Genomic DNA, 19,270 nt, shown 5'->3' with positions numbered 1-19,270 from the left:
ATATATATATATATATATATATATGAAAATGACAACACGTATTTACTTAATTAAGCTAATTAAGTAATTATAATATGTGGTATATGGTGCATTAAATATCATAAACCATGGGTAGGTTCAGATATGAGATGGGGTCTGATACATGCATGCGTTGAATTTCATCCTTAATCCTCTTTTATGTATAATAATTACACTAAAATATTTAAATAAATTTCATGCACTGATCGAACAGTAAATACTTGCACTTATTTCTTTTACGAAGAATGTGAGAGAACTTAATCTCATCGAATCTAGCGACAATATAAGACCAATAAAAATATCAAAATATTAGAAATGTAAAATTTAAAAGAATTTATAAGTATATTAAAAAGTAAATGCAATGTATAAATTATTACATTTAATGATGTCAATGTCTAAAAAAAGAGTAAATCAAAGAAACAAATTGTTAGTATACAAGAAAGTATGTACAATATAATATATAAGATTGTGATCATTGAATCAATGTTTCAATAGTCGTTTAGGTATGTAGAAAAATAAGACACAGAAAATTAGTCTAAAAATTATACAAAAGCAAAATTTAAGACAAAATATAAATTACGCTATTTTCTTCCTCTCCGTCCACATGATTTATTTGTTTCAAACATTATAGAACAAAAAAGCGTCTAGATGCATTTCTCAAATAATCAAATTTAAGCACTTTATCAACTCCTTCCATGTGCCTTCATGCGAGAATATGGATGTTTTTATCCCGACACTACAAGGTATAAATAGAAGTTAGGATTTGGAGTCGGGTTGAAGGAGATGAAGATAAGAGCCGGGTGAAGGAGATGATGCAATTCATAGGTGAAAAGATGAAAAAAAATTAGCACAGAAAACTATAAAAAAAAAAATAATTGAAGAGATGAAAATGTCGTTGCCTAAAATAAAGTTTCACCTAAAAAAATCATCGGAAGAATCAAAAGTGTCTAAAATATGGTAGTCTAGATTATTGTTAAATGGCAAAATCGATTGTCTGATACTAAATTTAGATTTGTCACCAAAGACAAATGGCCTCCGCTAGAATTAATTCAAAAAATTGAAGAAACGAAAACATCATTGTCTAAAACAGAGTTTCACTGGAGAAGTCATTGGAAGGACAAAAAATGTCCAAAATATAATTGTCTAAGGTGTTAAATGCCAAAAACAATAGTCAATGGCTAAATTTAGAATTGACATAAAAAAAAAACAAGAGACCTCTGTTAGAATTAATTCTTTGCTTTATACCAATTGACAATTGTTAAAATTATGTGCTTTATCACTATGCCAAAAGCTTGTACTAATTGTCATGATCAAATGTTTTTCACTACACAAAAAACTATATTCAATAATTGTGACTATTCAACTTTATGTCCTTATACTTGCATAATGATCACTATCACATTTCAATGGTAGAATGTTGGATTTAGTATTCTAAAGTCAACATCCAACATAACTTTTTGTTAAGATCAAATGCTTACAATTAACTAAGAGCTATAATTAGTAGAGAAAACATAACTTTATTTATTTATACATGTATAGTATTCAACGCTACGCGTTGATGATATAGGCTCTAAATTGAACTCAGATCTTAGCGACACTACAAAAGTTAGCTTATAAATATAAGTTTAATACAATATTTATACATTAGTCTAGATTTGGGCTGCAGTGTAAAGCCCTTAATTTGAGGGTCAATTATTTGGGCGGTTCCTAGCAGAATTAGAAGAATGACTTATCCAGTGGACTGATTACAGAAAGCCCAAAACTAAAAGTAAAACAGGCCCAAATCCAGTTCCCTAAAGACCGTCGTCGATTAAATTCCGGATTTTACTTTCCCAAATTTCACCATCGACCAGGGGGAAAACTTTTCAGAAGTAGAACTCATCAACTCAACTTCACTATACTGACTGAAGATCATGATTTCCCGGGATTATATTTCCTTCTTCTTCCTCGTAGCCGCCGCGATCTGCTCCTCTCTCCAGGCAAACCCTTCTTTACTTTTTTTATTTCTTCACAAATAAAACTGAAACTGATATTTTGAAATTTGAACCCTATTTTCTATAGGTTAATGCTGATCCATCATTCTCCAAGTCCCCCTTCTCCGTTGCTCTCGATACACTTCAAGCTCAAATCAAGTAAGTTTAATTTCTTCCCAAATTTTGCTTTGACCGTCCACCTCATTTTGTCAAGACCTACAGTGTGGGATGATTTGGGAATTGGAATAAATTTGGTGGTTCGGGTGAAGATTAAATTTGGTGTTTTTGTACTGTGTATAGCTATACATTTGAGAATGTTGGGTTGCTTCGACGTGCTATGACGCATTCCTCGTACTCAGAGGAGAATAACAAAGCTCTCAGCATCCTGGGGGAGAAAGTGATCGAGACTTCGGTGTCAATGCTGTTGCTAGTCCACAACATTGACACTTCCTCCAGCGATCTGAACGATAAGATTTCCCAAGTGTCAAAGGTGGAGACTTCATGTGCAGGAGATGGAATGCGGTTGAATTTGCAGAATATAGTTAGAGTTTCGTCCAATACCAATTCCTCAACTCCTTCAGTGGTGTGTGGAGCTTTCCGGGCAATTCTTGGGGCAGTTTCTTTGGACACAGAGAGTACAGACAGTGCTGGCAAGTTGTTTCTGAAAATTCATGCTTGGGGAGCTTTGGCAATGTAAGTGAAGTGACATCTTGCTAATCATCTTCAAATGGTAGGTATTGGAATCTTGCTTGATGCCTGCCTGCCTGCCCAAATAATATATATATATATATATATTAGTAGGTATGTAAGTGAAGAGCAATAGAACACTGATTAGTTTTAGCATATGGTCTTGAATTGGTTGTGGATTGGAGTGACCTACTTACTTATCCTGTATTATATTATGAACCTACCTGGAGTCCACATATATATAAGTGTTTATGTGTTTCAATCTAATGCTAATGCTTTGTTATGGATAAAATTTGCTGAATTATTGTCTCATTTACTTCACATTTATTTATAATTAAAGTTGTAAAGCTGCGCTGGTGAAAGGAAGGAATATATGTTAGTTGAGAATAGAATATACTCCGAATCCTGCAACATCATGTTGAGAACTAACCCAGCTCAGCTCAGCTCCTTTAATTCTACAGGCTAATAGGCAATAGCGTATTAGCGTGGCTTGCCTTTGTTGCTTACTAAACGCCATTTCCGTTTGATTTGATTTGTCAATTATCATTTATCAGTATCACTAATAAGTATGATTTGACATAAGAAATAATTATATATTCAATAGTGGTGTGTGTAAATTGCAAAGCAAAGCAAAGCAAGATTAAAAGTGGGGTTTTGTTAACTAAATCCAGATCATTATATTATGCACCAACTTCGTCCTTATCTCGCACCTTACCACTTTCAAATCATATTTATATATATTTTTTAAAAAAATCTTGAAAGAAAGTAAGCAAGCAGTAAATAGATTCCAGGAGTAGGAGGAGATCAATGATTGGCTACCGGAATTTCCCAGTACCCGTAAGGCCGTAACACGCACTGGAATATTTATTTATATATAGCGTCTGTTTTTAATAATTCACACATCACACCCAAAGTTTGTAGCTTTTTAATCTGGGGGTCTGAGATACCTATGTATGGAAGGCCGTGAAGTTTCATACAATAATAAGGATGCGGAGGCGAGGAGCGAGAGCCCGGAAGTAGTATTATTCCAGCGGCGCTGCTGCTTCTGCTTCCCATGTTTCGGGTCAGCGAACCGGGGCGGGTTGAGGTGGTGGCATAAGCAGAATCAGCATCAGCTGGGAGGCGAGGTGGAGGAAAGATCATTGTTGAGCAGAGGAATCAGCGCCCTGAAGAAGCTCCGGGAGTGGTCGGAGATCGTGGCTGGGCCAAGATGGAAGACCTTCATCCGCCGTTTTAACAGAAGCAAGAGCGGAAGCGGAAGCGGAAGCGGAGGGAGACAAGGGAAATTTCAGTACGATCCTCTGGATTATTCCCTTAACTTCGACCAAGGCCCCGGGAATTTGGAGGAGGAGACTGAGTACGCCTACCGGAACTTCTCCGTCAGATACGCCTCCATTCCGGCGTCGGCTAAGGCATCCATGGATCTGGGCAAAGATGGGCCCAGCTTCGTCTAAGTGCGCTGCGCCGACCGTTTACTGCTGGGGTGGGCACGTTATTGAAATGGAAATGATCGATCGCTAGCTGTAGGCTGTAGCTTCCAACAATCAATATCTACTCTCACATGCCCACCTCATTATACTGCTTTTCTATCTTTTACTTCAAAAACAATTATTTCCCCTTTTTCTTTTTTTAAATTTTCAAATAGACAATTGTTGTTGTGTATAAAAAAAAATGGCTAATTTTTTTTTTTTTTTTGAAATGTTTATTATTACCCCTGGACCATGGAGTGACTAGAAATACAAAGCATTAATACTCCGTATATAATTAATTATGGTTTAGCTCATGCTTGTGTTAGTTCAAAGAAAGTAAGAGAAGAAGATGCGTTCAAGTTATATATGTAGAATATTAAATTGGTGCTCAAACGTAGTTAGTGGAGATGATTTAAGTTTGAAAGTCATAATCAGTACTCATTTCACACCAAATTACATAATCCATATNATCTCTGAAATTAAAGCTAATTAATACTCGCGTAATTATTAATACAAGGAAGGCAAGCACAATAGACCAAAAAGCTAAGGTAAAAGTGGAGAACAGAACATATTCTTCCTTAGAAAAGTAAAAGTGTAAAGATAACAAAATTGAAATTAGATGAGAGAGGACAGTATATTATAGTGCAGCCAATCCACACAGATATTACATTACAAAATGCTCTAAATAAATACGTATGCCACGCTCCTCCGGGTGAAATTATAGATGATCAAACAAATTGAGTTGTATTAGTGATTGGCAAGGGCCAGGGGATTATGAGAAGAAAACTTATAATTATCTTTCTTGGACCAAAGCCAAATCTTGGATACTGAGAAGCTTTCCCCTTCAGTTCTGGCACTGATCTTTTTTCCTTCTAATGAGCTACTGCCACCACTGGGACCTTCAACATTCACAACCTTAGTGGCTCCACCATTACTAATAATACTAGGTAGAGCAACCTGCAAATCTGAATCACCAACCACATACTGAAATGACCCCATGGAGAAGCATCTCCTTGCATCAATGTTGCACCTACTACTACTTTCCTTTTCCTCATCACCTCCTCTTTCGCCTGAACCCGAACCCCCCTGCCCCTGCAAATTCAGGTTTCTGAATTTTCCAAGCCTCACTGAAAACACCCTCATGTCACCACCATTATTTTCTTGCATTATTTGCGTCTTATTATGAATGCCCGAGGAGGGCCGACTCCACCTCCTCCTCCATTCTTCAGGAGCCAACACCAAATTTGGATGAGCAGAGCTACTAATCACCCCTCTGCACAAAGGGCATGTGGAGTTTGACAGCAACCAAGTGTCTATACAGTGGATGTGAAAGGCATGGCTGCACAAGGGCAGCAGCCTTAGCTTGTCATCGCCTGAAAATTCACACAAACAAACAGCACAATCAAATGGCTCCTTCAAACCCATGATATCCTTGTACAAAAACAGTGGCAGGTTATCTATGATGGCTTGGTCCAACCCGGAATCGTGCAAGCGAAAGAGCTGTTGTAACTGCCGCTGCAGAGCTTGGGAGCCAGAAGTTGTTTCTGGGAATCTATTGGACTGAGAAACAGATGAAAAAGAAGGCCTTTTCATCAAATATCTAACCAGAAGATGAAACAGACCAAACAGAAAGAAGATAACAGCTAGAATTACTATCACCAACAACAGAATTGGGCTAATTCTACTCATGGAGATGGAGGAGGAGGAGGCTGAAATTTTTACAGAATTGGGTATGGCCAAGACTACTGCGGTTTCCACATTTAGTTTGTGAAGGCATAAATCTGCAGACAGTGGGAGAAAATTAAAGGAAAAGAGAAGCATCAAAAGGACATCTTGATGCTCATATTAGCAAACACCTTTATGACATACATTTTTCACAAATAAGTGGGCAGGCAGGGGGCAAAACAACCAATCTTTGAGAGAGATCGAGCAGTATAACCAATCAAACACAAACTGCCTCTTCCGCCCAAGAATTGAAACACCTCTTTATGCCTTTACATTACATAAAAAGTTCCTCGGATGGACTAATTAGCAATGGAGATGATGACCCCGCCTTTCAAAGAAATATTTATTTAGAAATTACGACTCCAAATAGAACCACTTGTACGTACGTACTAGATAATGTGGTACCTATACCTATGTGAAGACACAAACAAAAACGCAAAACAGGTAACTGAAAATTCAAAGAAATTGTCAGAAAATGGTATATATAGGACAACTGCTACCTCTGATCTGCAATTAAGATGACCATGACGTACTAGTGACTGGAGAATCTCCAGAGATAAGAGTTTTGGACTTTCTGAACAAAAATATAAGTCTAGCAGTGATTATGCGCTGGCAAATTTTAACCACGTCGGTGTTGATGTAAGAAGAAATCGTATTGAGATGTTTTGATTTGACAATACAAATAAAAGTAGATAAGAAGATAGAAGATTTTAGAAAGAGTTGCGCCCCAAAAGACTACTTTTTAATTTGTTGTAGTCAACGGTAGTTAGATTCAAGTAAAAAAAACAATATGTTAATAAAATGGTTTGTGGCCTGGCAGGTGTAAAGGGAAAGGCAGTGCATTCGAAGATTAAGGATATTGGTAGTGACATCACCTTACCTAAACAATCATCGCCACATATGTCTTTGTCACTTCCTCTCTATGAAATTATGAATATTTATGGAGGTTTCTCTGTCCAAGTTTGTGGCCTAAAATACTGAATACATCCTTTTTTTCCTTAATTCTTTCTAAATGATAATTACTTCAATATAACAAGTGTTAAATTTCTATATGATATTTTTTTGGGGTTAGAATAATTCTTTCTAAATGATATTTACTTCAATAATTTACAATTAAATATAATTATAACTGTTTTATTTACTAAAATAATATTTCATTACTTAAAAAAAAAAAATACTATTGCCAAAATCGTCAATGGCTATGTCTTCCCTTTTATTGTTATAGTGGTGCTCTATGTGCGAGTTGGAGTTCAGTTGGTGGACAATAATTAAGTGAATTCCACCTGTTTAGTTACGCAGTTAATTGCTATGTATGTCGTATGCTATAAAAAAATTAAAAAATTATATTTCAAATATTTATGCAGTTTAATTTTCTTAGTCAATGATGTTTTGGAACAAAATAATGACGCATGTAAACTATAATCATAAACAAAACTTGATAGCATGACAACATTATATTATTTATTAGTTAGACCTTGCTAGCTGTACGTGTTCTATATAAACATTTTCATACTCAGCTCTAAATTTCACATTTTTTAACATTTCGATCTCTATGATATGATAATACAAAAGTGGTCATAAAAAAGTTGTTCAAGAAAAAACAAAGACAAAAAGAAAGGGACAAAATGGCAATGGATATTAAATGTTAGGAGAGCTTTGGCAACTTCATCGTATGATCAAGACAAAAGGGTTTCATTTATATATTGCAGTTATGCTGTCTATTGTTTAAAGTTAGGTAGGTTGGTGAATGTGGTCAAACATTTTTATTTATAAAAATGATTATATATATATATATATATATATATATATATAAAAGTAGGTTGGTGAATGTGGTCAAGCATTTTTATTTATAAAAATGATTGAGTAACACTAATATATGCATAGACTAATGATCATATTAGTCCACTTGTCCGTGTGGATTTCAGGTTCGCTTCACTAATGCTATACCCATAAAACTTCAATTTGCCCCTAGAATCTAGAGATAAATCGTGATTCATACAAGTAACCCACTAATTAGACCTTAGTCTTCATACTTTGCACGAATAATCTAACTCATATACACCTACATTTTACTGGACCTTGTTCCTATTCATGCTTCCGTGGCATGCTTGTTATTTTTACACGTAGAACATGGAGTTATGGAGCACGTGACAATGTTGAGCCAGCTGCCATGGCAAAATAAAAATGTAGTCAGCTAGATATATCCATGTCCAATGCAAGAAAATTAAGAGATAGATCAGATATATTGTTGAGTAATGTATGGTGGCAAATTCTGTGGTGGGCGATGGATCGGAGGCGGAACTGTCTGTGGCACATGCATTCATGCATGCATGCGTTGACAGATTATTATGGTATGGCATGCTGACCACTAGATTCGGGTCGTCTCTTGGTCACCAACGTCAACTTTAGCATTTGGATCCCTATCTGTCAGCCTGTCATCGTATTTTTCGAAACTCTGTTCTTCATTCTGAAGGATAGCATTCAATTCACATATGCACGCGATATATCACAATGCTAACAACGAAAAGTCATTCATAATAATTGTAAACACAAAATATATATATATAACAAAATCAGGCTACAAGTACAATCTAAAATATTGATACATAATCTCTGCGTAAATTTGATATTTATATTTTATTAAATAACTTATTTAGTACTCCAATAACTGAAATAACAAGCTCTTTAGCATTTATCCAAAACAAACCATGCCACAATTTCGTTCAAGTAATCCCAAGAACAGAAAACTTAAAAAGTGAAAAGGCCAATTTTGGCAAGGAGGAAGAAACCCATTTGAGGAGGACTTAAATTGGCAGCCCATGATGAGAAAAAGAACGCCAATGCGTATGTGAGGCCCAATTATAAATTAAAAGTAAAATCCAGAGCGATCGAGGTAATAGCCGCGCCGCAAATGGAAGTCCAGAGAGATAGAACCAAATTAAAGAATTGAATTCAAGCATCCATTACTTTAAACTTCTTTGTCCGATCCTTGTGTCAAATCAATCAAAATTGTAGTCGTACAGTGATGATGAGTATATATTTTGAAGTATGTAGCTAGGATGCATGGGAGTAAAGAGTAATATTCTATTTACACATTACAAATCTAGATTTCAATATAAACATCACCAATACAAGTTTTTTGTGACTTAGGGAAGGAGGGGGTGAGTACAGAGAAAAAAAAGTCTTTCTATAAGAATTTTGATTTTTATTAGACTTGTGAGACCTTCCAGAATTTATGATTTTCATGCCCTTAGTCATGTGCATTGCAACACAGCGTTCGGTGTAGCGCACGCACCGACTAGCACGTTCTGTGTTTTTTTTTTTTTTTTTCATGTCAGGTACACCTGTTTCTTTTTTCCCTTCTTCTCTTTTCCTCCCTCTCCCCTGATTTGCGTCTCAAAAAACATCTCAATAGTTGTTTGCACTAATGAAGCTAGTAGCTAGTTAGGCGGGTTGCCCACCAGATACAAAAAGCAATAATCATATGGATGATTGAAACGGATCGGAGATTCCTTACCTTTATTTATGCGTGCTTTATATCATGCATGCGCTAGCTTGCTAGGAACAACACCAAAAGTATTTTTTTTTTTTTAAAGTTGATGAACAGCGGGCACTACTACTAGTAGTGGAGGAGTGTTATAGTGCATGCAAATATTAAATATTTCATTTCGTCAAATTAAATTTACACACACATATGTAGTGCAGTGTGACCACCAAATCAAATCATGGTGGTATAGTAGTACGTGCAGAAGAGCACCATGAATTGTCTGTCATTCGTCCGACTTGAAGACACAAAAACCTCACACATCATTTTTGGCCCAGCTTTTTCATATTCTTGTTCTCCATTCTTGGGGTTGGAAAGGAAAGATGTCCTGTTTTAGTGCTATATAAAGTACATTTTAATCATCACCTACCTTAGCTTTCATCTTAGCTTCATTCCACCTCTATTTTCTTTTCTTTTCTTTTCTTATATATATATTCATCTTTCAAGCTAGGTATTTATATAAATACTCCGATCCAATTCAATAAAATTAAAATTTTCCAGATTATGTCAACCTTATTCATCATATGTAAGTATTGCTTCTATATATATATATGTATGATACAAACATATATACAGAGAAATTAAATATACTGTCTGAACAATATATATATTAGCAGGTTGGTTTCTGATCTGATGACCAAATTAAAACAAAATATTTTGTGAGTGGATATGATTTTAAGGTTTTAATTAGAAAAGATACAAGCTGCGGTGCTAGGCACGTACGTACAGTAGGACAGGCATGGTTTTAAAAAATGGACATGCACAAGGAGATGTTGGGTGAGTGTTGTAACTTGAAAGTTACTAAACATTTAAATTAAAGATTCGATATGATGTTTAACCATACCCTAGGGCGTAGACATAAAGGGAAAGGTCACAAGAGCTTAAATAAATACATACATATATTTAAATTAAAAAGCTGCTTTTATCAATCTTTATGTTGCTTTGTTGGGAAACAGAAATGCGTACTAGTAAGAAGGCGGCCGGGCCGGGGGAATGTTAGTTAGTCCCTCACCTCCGATCAGCACACGACGACGGAACTTCATATAGTGCTAGCTGCATAAAGCGCGCAGCTAGCTGGATGCCATCAAACATACATATATAAACAAAATCTTTCTCCTTTTCGATTCTTTCTTGTTTTTTTTTTTTTTTTTTTCATGGGGATTAAATTTAAACTTATAATAATAGTAATAATAATTTTTTTCTTGTTCTTAATTTAAATTTAATTTGTAGGAAAAGTTTAGTTCTATTATCTTAGTAATGTATAGAAAAGGAGGTGGCGGCGTATCCACGGTCAACTTTGAAGAAGACAGAAGCTAGATTGGACCTGTGTTGCTTATTAGCTTGTGTCTGAATCCATCTTCTGCATTTCTTTATTGTAATAAAGTTTGATCGAGATGACTCATTAACTAAAACAATTTATTAGTGGGCATTAGGCCAGTAATTAACTCGTTGGTTAAAAAAAAAGCATTTAATTTGATGACAAAGAAAATAGTTTTAAAAAAAAAACTAATTAACCAGTTAATGAAATGAGTCATGTAACAATTAACATATTTGTGTTACATAAAAGACATGCACATAATCAGTAGAGTGTAGACAAAAACATGAGGTTTTGGGACCATTTGAAAATTCTCTCTTATCTGCTTTATGCTATCTTCTCCACAGAATTCAACGCCTAAGACCTTAGAACTGGTTCTGTCTTTATCTTTATATATAACTCATCATTATCTTAATTACTTATTATTTATTAAACCATATTTTAAGAAAAACATTTTTTCATAAATTTTAAATGTAATTAATTTGTTTAATTATCTATCTAATTAAAATTTTATTAGATACAACGTAACGCATTAAATTAAAAATTAAAATTAAAATGGCTCTAGTTAACTCTGATCTTCTCTGTGCAGTGGTCATTTAAATTAAATGGATGCTAGCTAGCGCGTGTTAAATATTTTAATTTAATTTTTAATAGTACAGTAGTATGGTATTTAGAAAACATTTATCTTTTTTGAAAAAGTGATCTGAGTGGCCGGCAATAATAATACAATATAAAAAGGTGCAGTGCGGTGGGTGTGGCTAGCTTAGCTTGCTATATATATAGAGAGAGATGAGTTGAATGCTTATCATTTTGTGATAGACTAGCTTGAATTGCAGAGAGCCGAGGATCGGAAGAAAAAAAAAAACATAAGAGAAGAAAGAAGAGGATCGGATCGAGGGAGGAAATTAATGGGAAACTGCCAAGCCATAGACGACAATGCAAGTCTTGTAATACAACACCCTGGGGGGAGAGCAGAGAAGCACTATTGGCCTCTGTCCGCCACCGAAATCATGAACACCAATCCCGGCCACTATGTCGCTCTTCTCCTTACCACCACCGCCACCACTCTCAACTCCTCCTCCGCGGCCGCCGCGTCCACCAATAATGTCCCGCCAGTTCAGAGGATTACACGCATTAAGCTCCTCAAGCCAACAGATACTCTTGTTCTTGGACATGTTTATAGACTAGTAACCGCTCAAGGTTAGTTCATAGTTGGCGTTAGTTTTATGTACTAATAAAATATATATATATCATTAATTAATTATGTTTTTCTTAATATATTATTCTGATCGGTATATATGTATGGTTTTCAGAAGTAATGAAGGGTTTATGGGCAAAGAGACATTCACAAATGAAGCAGCAGCAGCAGCAGCAATCATCATCATCGTCAGGGCCAGTTAAGAAGCATGAAAAACTTATTGCACAAAAATCAACTACTTCAGATTCATCAAACAGAAGAAGAGTTAACATTGGAAGATCTGAGGTGCACAAAACCCCCCACCTATGCTAAACCATTATTAATATAATTAATTTCCTTCTTCCATCTTTTATATATATATATATATATATATATATAATGGCAGCCACCGACATGATTTCTACAGTAGTCAAAAATTGAAAAGGAATATATAAAATTAAGTAATGAGTGTGTGTTCGTACTGATGGAATTAATGAATGATCTAATTAGCCTAACTTGTATATATGCTTAGCTAACTATGAAAAGAAATGATTAAATTTATGCAGCAGCATGAAAGAAGGCATAGGTCTTCTTCTTCTGCAGCAGGAGGCAGATGCAAAGCATGGCAGCCCTCACTACTGAGCATCTCCGAGGCCGCCGGAGTTAGCACCTGATTAATTACTCAATTCCACTGTCCACCACATACAATTTCGATCAATTCCTCCGCAGTTAGTTAGTTTCTTTTTTTTTTTTTTTTTTAAATTTGTACCACATCAGATCAATATATATTCTACTGTAATCTATCTAGCTTAAATTAATTAGCTAGCTTTAACATTTGGTATTAGCTAGCTAGTAGTGCATATGTACCCCTCAGTGTTACGTTTATTTCAATGGAAGAGCTAGCTAGCGAGCTAATACCAAAAAATTTAAAATGTACAGCACAAGCTAAGTCAAATGAATTAATTGGAAATAAAGAATGTATCTTGCTTCAATTCAATTTCTTAGCTTCAATCTTGTTAGATGGAGTAAATCTTGTTATTCAATATATAATTACACATACATACATTGATTAATATTATATTGTGGTATTTATTTAGAAAAATAATAATAATAAATGAAATGATGTATGGAGACAAGAAATAAGGAAAGAGATATGGTGGATAAATATGAGATGGATGTATGGATCGAGTGCGCGCATACATAGCTGTCAACTTTATTGACTGAAAAAGGCAACACAAATGTATAAATTATATATGCAGACCGGGCGGGAGAGAAAAATATAATGTAAGATATTTGAAATTAATTAAAGATGAATAATTGAAGGTGATATGATTGAAAAAGCCAAGAAAATTAAAGAAGACAGTCGCCCGGCAAAAAGTATCATTTGCATGCGTGCATTATTATTTGGTAGTATAGGATGGATACCCACCCAAACATGGCAGTGTGCACTCCACTGCCCTCATGCCCTCCCATGCCCCTCCCCTCACATCACTCAAACCTTATCTTCACCATTCACAACAAATCAATCTCTCATCTGCGCCCTGCCCTACTATATATTCATTTATCATATCACTCCTAAATCATTTACTACATTCCCCTACGTGGCTACGTCTCTAAATAATTAATTTTTTTTTTATATCTTAAAAGAGTATTAAGTAGATGAAACATGATTTTCATAATTAAATATCACGAATTTAATAATTGTCAAAACTTTCTCAAAGTTATTATATATAAATATTGAGTTGCATGCATTGAGGAATAAGGTAGACAATATGATTAAAAGTAAGAGATTAATCATAGTCTTACTAAAACTATACTACAACTGACAACTGAGCAAAGCTTACATGCATGCACTCATCAATAATTATGCTTTCTGTAATTTTTTTTTTTAAAGTTTGAGCAATTAAGCATATCACCCATGTTTAATTTGTTACGTTGCATTGAATCATCACTCCTACTTTCCATTAGATCCTTCTTTTCCTTGAAGATGCTTGCTTTCCCCGCTATAAATTAAAATAATATCATAAATGTTTTAGGTAGGGCTCCTCACTTCACTTAGCTTGTTGCAGACTATGATTCAATTGGATGGTGGTATGTTACTCTACACCATTTAAATAGTGGTACTCCTATTTTATTCTACATATATATTCTATTAACAGTGTAACAAGCTAATTTTTTTTGTCCTTCTGTTTTAATTCCCAAATGATGAAGCAAAGTACTAGTTTAAAAAGACATCTATTTATGGAGAACAATAAAGGATATCATATCCATCCAATTATCAATACCTGATTTGATTTGAAGTGTTTCAATTCAGTGATGCATTGGCCCAGGGTTTGCAACAATTTGCCCATCGAGGAAATTTGATCATTTAAATATTAATTTACTGATAAACGAGATACAAGTCTGCAAAAACAAAAAAAAAAAAAAAATAGAGAAAAGAAATAATAATAAATGAAGATAGAAGCATATATATCAGCTTACAAGATAACAGCACAAACTAAAATAAATTAAAACTACAAAAAAATGAAATGGAAATGGCTGGAGATATCGCATGCACAAAGATGATATTCTCCACAGCACAGTAAATCGACAGTCCACAACAATAAAACAATTCCAACAAAAGAAAGAACTGATGAGTACAAGCTAGGTATCATCCTTCCACAACAGTACAGTACACCTGCCACCTTAATCATAAGCTAATCAAAGCTTTAATTTGCACAACTCTCTCTCTATATCTATATCTATTGATGAGATGAATTTATTGATAATTGAAGAGACTGCATGCATCATAAATAATTAAGCTTCTTCTGCATGCAGTAGAATCCAGTACTTTTGCTGATCTGATCAATTGCCCGCATCATTAATACCTACCATATATGTACTACTAGCTACTTAATTAGTAATATGGAGCCTTGTCTTTTCGATTAACACCACCCTTTCTGGCAACAATTCTCCTAACAGAGAACCACCTCAATACACTGAACAACATTTTCCATCTCCTCTGTGCCTTATCTGGGGTGACCGTTGTGCGACCCAAAAAGCTATTCACAGCGCTCTGCAGATAAGAATCTGACTGCTCAAAGCTAGAGCTGTGAAGCGAATAATCAGAATCGAAGTAGGGTAGAGGCTCATCCCCACAAAAAGGTTGAGTTACAGCATCTACTGTGTCATAGATGAAGGAGTTTGTATCCTGTCCAGGCAACCTTAGTGGTTGTTCAAACCTAACATCCATACTGTCAATGCTATGTAAATCATAAGGATCCAACCCACTCAAACCCCCAATGGAGTATATGGATGGCATGTTATCAGGCGACGGTTGATAATCACACATTGGAGCCTTTTGTGATGCGGCCAAAGCATTATTATTGGTGCCATCAGAATTAGCCATAGCAGATGAAGAGTCTGAGGACTGGATATGTGGAAACAGCGAGGACTCGTTGTCAAAACACACTACTTCTTCCCAGTGTTGAAGAGCAGAAATTACCAATTCACGTGCCTCAGCCTAAAATAAGCAAAGAATGAAAGATGAAATCACAGGGCTTGCAGAAAATTAAAGAACAAATTAACAGCTAACTAAGATTGTGGCATTAGAAGCGTGCCTTCTCAGTCTCAGATAGCTTCTCAGCAGGAATATACTGACAATCTACAAAAAGGCCCAACACTTGTGCCACAATGTTAAAAACCACGCCATTCTTTTGCTCAGATCCAGAAGCGTAGTATGAGTACAATTTCTTGCCAAGAACACACGTTCTAGCATGTTCAACTGTGACTTCCCACATCTTAGTCGACATACCTGTCCCAAGGATCTGCAAGGTTTCCATAGCAGTCTTGTCAATACTAGACAGTACAATTCCTTAAATCTTATGTTGTTGTAAATGCAAGCTAAGTATATGTCAATGACAACTTACATTCCGAAGTCTTGCTGGATCAAGAGATAGTAAAGTCAGAAAATCCTTCACTGTATATATTCTTTCCTTGCTCAAACGCCTGTGGAATGCTCCATCTTTACCAATTTTTTCGAGCCTCCATACTTCATCCAAGAGGGATGGCGGATGATGCTTCTTGTATACTGCAAATCAACAAGCTAGGGATAACAAAGTGATAGAATTAAATAATTTAGTTATTAAATATGTTCCTGTACTGTCTTGATCGATCTTCCCTCTTTAACTCAGACACTGACTATATATAACTTGTATCTAAAAGAAATTAAAACATGTGGAACTTACATTCTCCTCGGTGGTCCCTTACAACAAAAGACTCTGTTTTTGCTTCTATAACTTTAATTCCATCAAAGTTATCCACAAGTCTTGCCCCAAGTCTGAACTTACGACTTCTAGTCCAGCTTGAATTATCTGTAAAGGAAATATCACCAACCAAACCAATACCATCTTTAAGGTTCAGAATTGCATCCCCGTTAAGAAGAGGCTTCTTCCCTTCCCTTTCCCTCACAATGTTATCTCTAAATTCTTCAACTGTCCAATTATTCCCTTCATCACTGTCAAAATCTCCCTCAAGAACTGCAATTTCCACCTTTGCAGATGATTCTGGGCCAGTTGTCACAACTTGTCCGGTAAGAGCATCAACCAAAGCAACTCTAAGACTTGAGCCATCCTCTCCTTCGATACGAGTTCCAGTAAATACAGGAGGAGAGATAGAATCTAAGAATTTTAACTTGAGGCTTCTTAATTCATAAGGGTGTGCATCTTTCCCACCATTCCTACACAATACAAGTGCAAAGAATATCAATCAAATAGTAGGGAGAAAAAAAAAACATTATCTGTTTCATGAACAACTATATTGCTTGAAATCGGAGCCTGATTCCATACCGTTTCAAACTGGTCATGTACTTTCTCAATGCTATGTCAACTTCCTCTTTTACCTGTAAGCTCCCATGAAATTGAAAAAGTCACTACATTTCTTACCAGTTACAACGTTTGGAGACATTAAAATGTCCAAATTATTTACATTTCTTACTAGTTACAACGTTTGGAGACATTAAAATGTCCAAATTTTCAATAATACAAAGGATTTTTGGGTTCTAAAACATAGTCATATATCAATGGAAAGCAATTCACATTAGACTGCTAAGAGCATCATCAGAACAACTACAAGGGGATGTGAACTTACAACTCTACGTATCAAAGGCTCCAAAACGGGCTCCATAAAAGTCTGCATTTTTCGCATATTCATAACCTCCAACACCACACTGTAAAATAGGTATATACAAAGCATAATCAGTAACAATGGAAACACAAAATCAATAATGTATGTGTGTGTGTGTTTTTAAAGGATATAAGTTAGGCAAACAGTATGACAAAAACGAGCAATAAGTCAAAATTAGGGTTTAGGATTGTTACAAAAAACTAATTAATCAAACACTCATATTGATTGTTTAACCAATTAAACAGTTAATTGTGGTCAAATAAGTCAAAATTAGATGACCTAGGTACGAATCCATTATCTAAAAGAAAAAAATAGAGTTTCAGAAACAATTCAAGTAAACATTGTCACCTTTGTAATATGTATTATGGACCATCCAACAATTGTTGCACAAAGGTAGCAATAGTATAGCACAAACAAGAAAGTGGCGACGCAGATTGCAACATCACAAAAGATAACGTTCAAACGCCATGTTTTGCATCAGCAAAAAGAAACAAGAAAAACTTTTTTCCCCAAAAAGAAAAGCAACCCTCTTTTTGGCACACTAACATACATCCATTTACTAATCAACAAAAATTGAACTTCCACACTCGGTCAATTATGCATAGCAATACAGTTTTAAAGGATACTCCATTTGTCATTATTCTCTTTGGCAAAGCTAAAGCCTAAAAGCTGTCGACTCTTTCATTCTTTTGATTACTCCAAGAAACAGCCATGGAAATTCCATTAAAGGCAACTAAATTCTACCCATTTAGAAACATACAGTAAAGTTCCCAACTTCACACTCAAGCAAGAATCTTGAAATGAAATGGTGTTTTTATAGCGCACCAAGCTAAACTAAGCTAAGGTAGTTTAGATGAGCCTGAGGGTGTGAAATTAAAGTAAAGAAAAAAACTTCAAAGTTTAGAACTTTAATTTAAATCAGCAGGAGATGGGTTATTACCTTTTGAGGGAAGGAATCTTCCGGCGGCGTTTATCGTCGGAAAGGCCACCGTCGGGTAGAGGCTTGTAATCCTCCTCGGGCTGCCGCTTCTGTGACATTATTTCCGACGGTCTGAAGATACGGCGGCTTTAATTTAATGCTGATAACATTAAAAGTAAAAGTAATCCAACCAGCAGCTAGGCGGAGCGAGTGATCATGGAGATGGAGGAGAAAATCCGATTGTCCCACCAGCGGTTGAGGAGACAAGAAGACCAACATGCGTCGTTAGGCGATGATGATGAAGAAGAAGATACAAATAAATAAAGTAATACATTCACAAGCACATATATAGAGATGATAGATGAGTACGTATGTACAGTGTACAGATGACACAACTCAATCATTAAAAATAAAATAAAAGAGAATGTGATTTCCTTTAAAGACGATAGAACATAGAGAAATAAAGGAGAAGAAAACAAAAAAAGTGGGCATATGGGTAATCAGGTAGAATTTGGCTGGAAGTGGAAACTTGAGAAACACAATGACAGTGTGTGGTTTCGCGGTGGTTATGTTACTGTTGGTTTTAGGATTACGACGGCACAGAGCGGGCCAGGAAACGGGAATTTTCTTTCATGGAATGAAGGAAGGAACGAACCTCTCGTTCAATCACAGCAGTCATTATGGACGTCGTCCAGTCTAGAGACAAATTAAAGCGAAAGAGAAAGGAAGAAGGTAAACCCAAACCGCGTTGCCCCACCCACAAATATGGTCCGTACTTGGAACCATGCGTCTCCTTTGTCCCATTCGCACTCTTTAATTCTACTTTCAATTTTAAACAACTTTTTTAACACATTCAAACCCTGTCATCGGTATCTAAAGCCGCATTATATTCTCTATGAAATTAATAACACTAATTCACTCACAAAAATTTTAATTTAAAATTTTATGATTACCAATTTTCAAATTAACAATAACTTGATTGGATTGTCACCTGATTGAATTCTATTATTACCTGTTTCATTTTTTTTCATGGATCAAATTTTATTTTGATTTATACTTATATTCTTTCGTAATATATTAAGGTGTAGTTTTAATATTTAAACGTTCAAAAGTTAATCTACATGTCTCAAATTTTAAGTCAATATTTAATCAAATTGATTATGAAAGCAGCAAGTTGGCAAAATGAAATTTGTGATAGGGGAAGTATTAGTTAGCCCATTGTAATCTTACACTTGAGCAGTTTCAGCACTAGAATTTAAAACTTATGAAATAACAAAAGT

General features: G+C 35.3%; 5 protein-coding genes across 7 annotated transcripts; 3 read left to right on the top strand and 2 right to left on the bottom strand.

The window, feature by feature from the left end:
- The first annotated feature begins 1,847 nt into the window (after window positions 1-1,847).
- On the top strand, window positions 1,848-2,970 carry LOC116023136 (protein NUCLEAR FUSION DEFECTIVE 2). Its single transcript, XM_031264108.1, has 3 exons — window positions 1,848-1,997; window positions 2,080-2,150; window positions 2,292-2,970. Exons 1-3 carry the CDS (start codon window positions 1,932-1,934, stop codon window positions 2,686-2,688), a joined length of 534 nt encoding a protein of 177 aa, XP_031119968.1. The 5' UTR covers window positions 1,848-1,931; the 3' UTR covers window positions 2,689-2,970.
- Window positions 2,971-3,425: 455 nt separating this feature from the next.
- LOC116023137 lies at window positions 3,426-4,437 on the top strand. Its single transcript, XM_031264110.1, has one exon. The coding sequence runs from the start codon at window positions 3,632-3,634 to the stop codon at window positions 4,130-4,132; it is 501 nt and encodes a 166-aa protein (XP_031119970.1). The 5' UTR covers window positions 3,426-3,631; the 3' UTR covers window positions 4,133-4,437.
- Window positions 4,438-4,696: 259 nt separating this feature from the next.
- LOC116022008 (RING-H2 finger protein ATL47-like) lies at window positions 4,697-6,603 on the bottom strand. Of its 2 annotated transcripts, none has more exons than XM_031262550.1 (2): window positions 6,017-6,603; window positions 4,697-5,928 (listed from the first exon to the last, which is right to left on the bottom strand). In XM_031262550.1, the coding sequence occupies exon 2, from the start codon at window positions 5,834-5,836 to the stop codon at window positions 4,895-4,897; it is 942 nt and encodes a 313-aa protein (XP_031118410.1). In that variant the 5' UTR covers window positions 5,837-5,928; window positions 6,017-6,603; the 3' UTR covers window positions 4,697-4,894. The 2 variants fall into 2 exon arrangements, with proteins under 2 accessions (XP_031118410.1, XP_031118409.1); XM_031262549.1 differs by having other exon boundaries at window positions 4,697-6,283; window positions 6,373-6,602.
- A 4,895-nt stretch (window positions 6,604-11,498) lies between these two features.
- LOC116022009 lies at window positions 11,499-12,905 on the top strand. 2 transcript variants are annotated; one of them, XM_031262552.1, is made up of 3 exons: window positions 11,499-11,931; window positions 12,045-12,214; window positions 12,478-12,905. In XM_031262552.1, the coding sequence occupies exons 1-3, from the start codon at window positions 11,640-11,642 to the stop codon at window positions 12,580-12,582; spliced, it is 567 nt and encodes a 188-aa protein (XP_031118412.1). In that variant the 5' UTR covers window positions 11,499-11,639; the 3' UTR covers window positions 12,583-12,905. The 2 variants fall into 2 exon arrangements, with proteins under 2 accessions (XP_031118412.1, XP_031118411.1); XM_031262551.1 differs by having other exon boundaries at window positions 11,505-11,931; window positions 12,475-12,905.
- A 1,448-nt stretch (window positions 12,906-14,353) lies between these two features.
- Window positions 14,354-18,642, bottom strand: LOC116022007 (calmodulin-binding protein 60 A-like). Its single transcript, XM_031262548.1, has 7 exons — window positions 18,012-18,642; window positions 17,036-17,114; window positions 16,735-16,787; window positions 16,135-16,625; window positions 15,817-15,977; window positions 15,508-15,714; window positions 14,354-15,410 (listed from the first exon to the last, which is right to left on the bottom strand). The coding sequence occupies exons 1-7, from the start codon at window positions 18,107-18,109 to the stop codon at window positions 14,805-14,807; spliced, it is 1,695 nt and encodes a 564-aa protein (XP_031118408.1). The 5' UTR covers window positions 18,110-18,642; the 3' UTR covers window positions 14,354-14,804.
- Between the last annotated feature and the right edge of the window lie 628 nt (window positions 18,643-19,270).

Source organism: Ipomoea triloba, chromosome 6, assembly GCF_003576645.1.
Source record: "Ipomoea triloba cultivar NCNSP0323 chromosome 6, ASM357664v1".
Lineage (NCBI taxonomy): Eukaryota > Viridiplantae > Streptophyta > Magnoliopsida > Solanales > Convolvulaceae > Ipomoea > Ipomoea triloba.
This window is presented reverse-complemented; position numbering and strand designations above follow the sequence as displayed.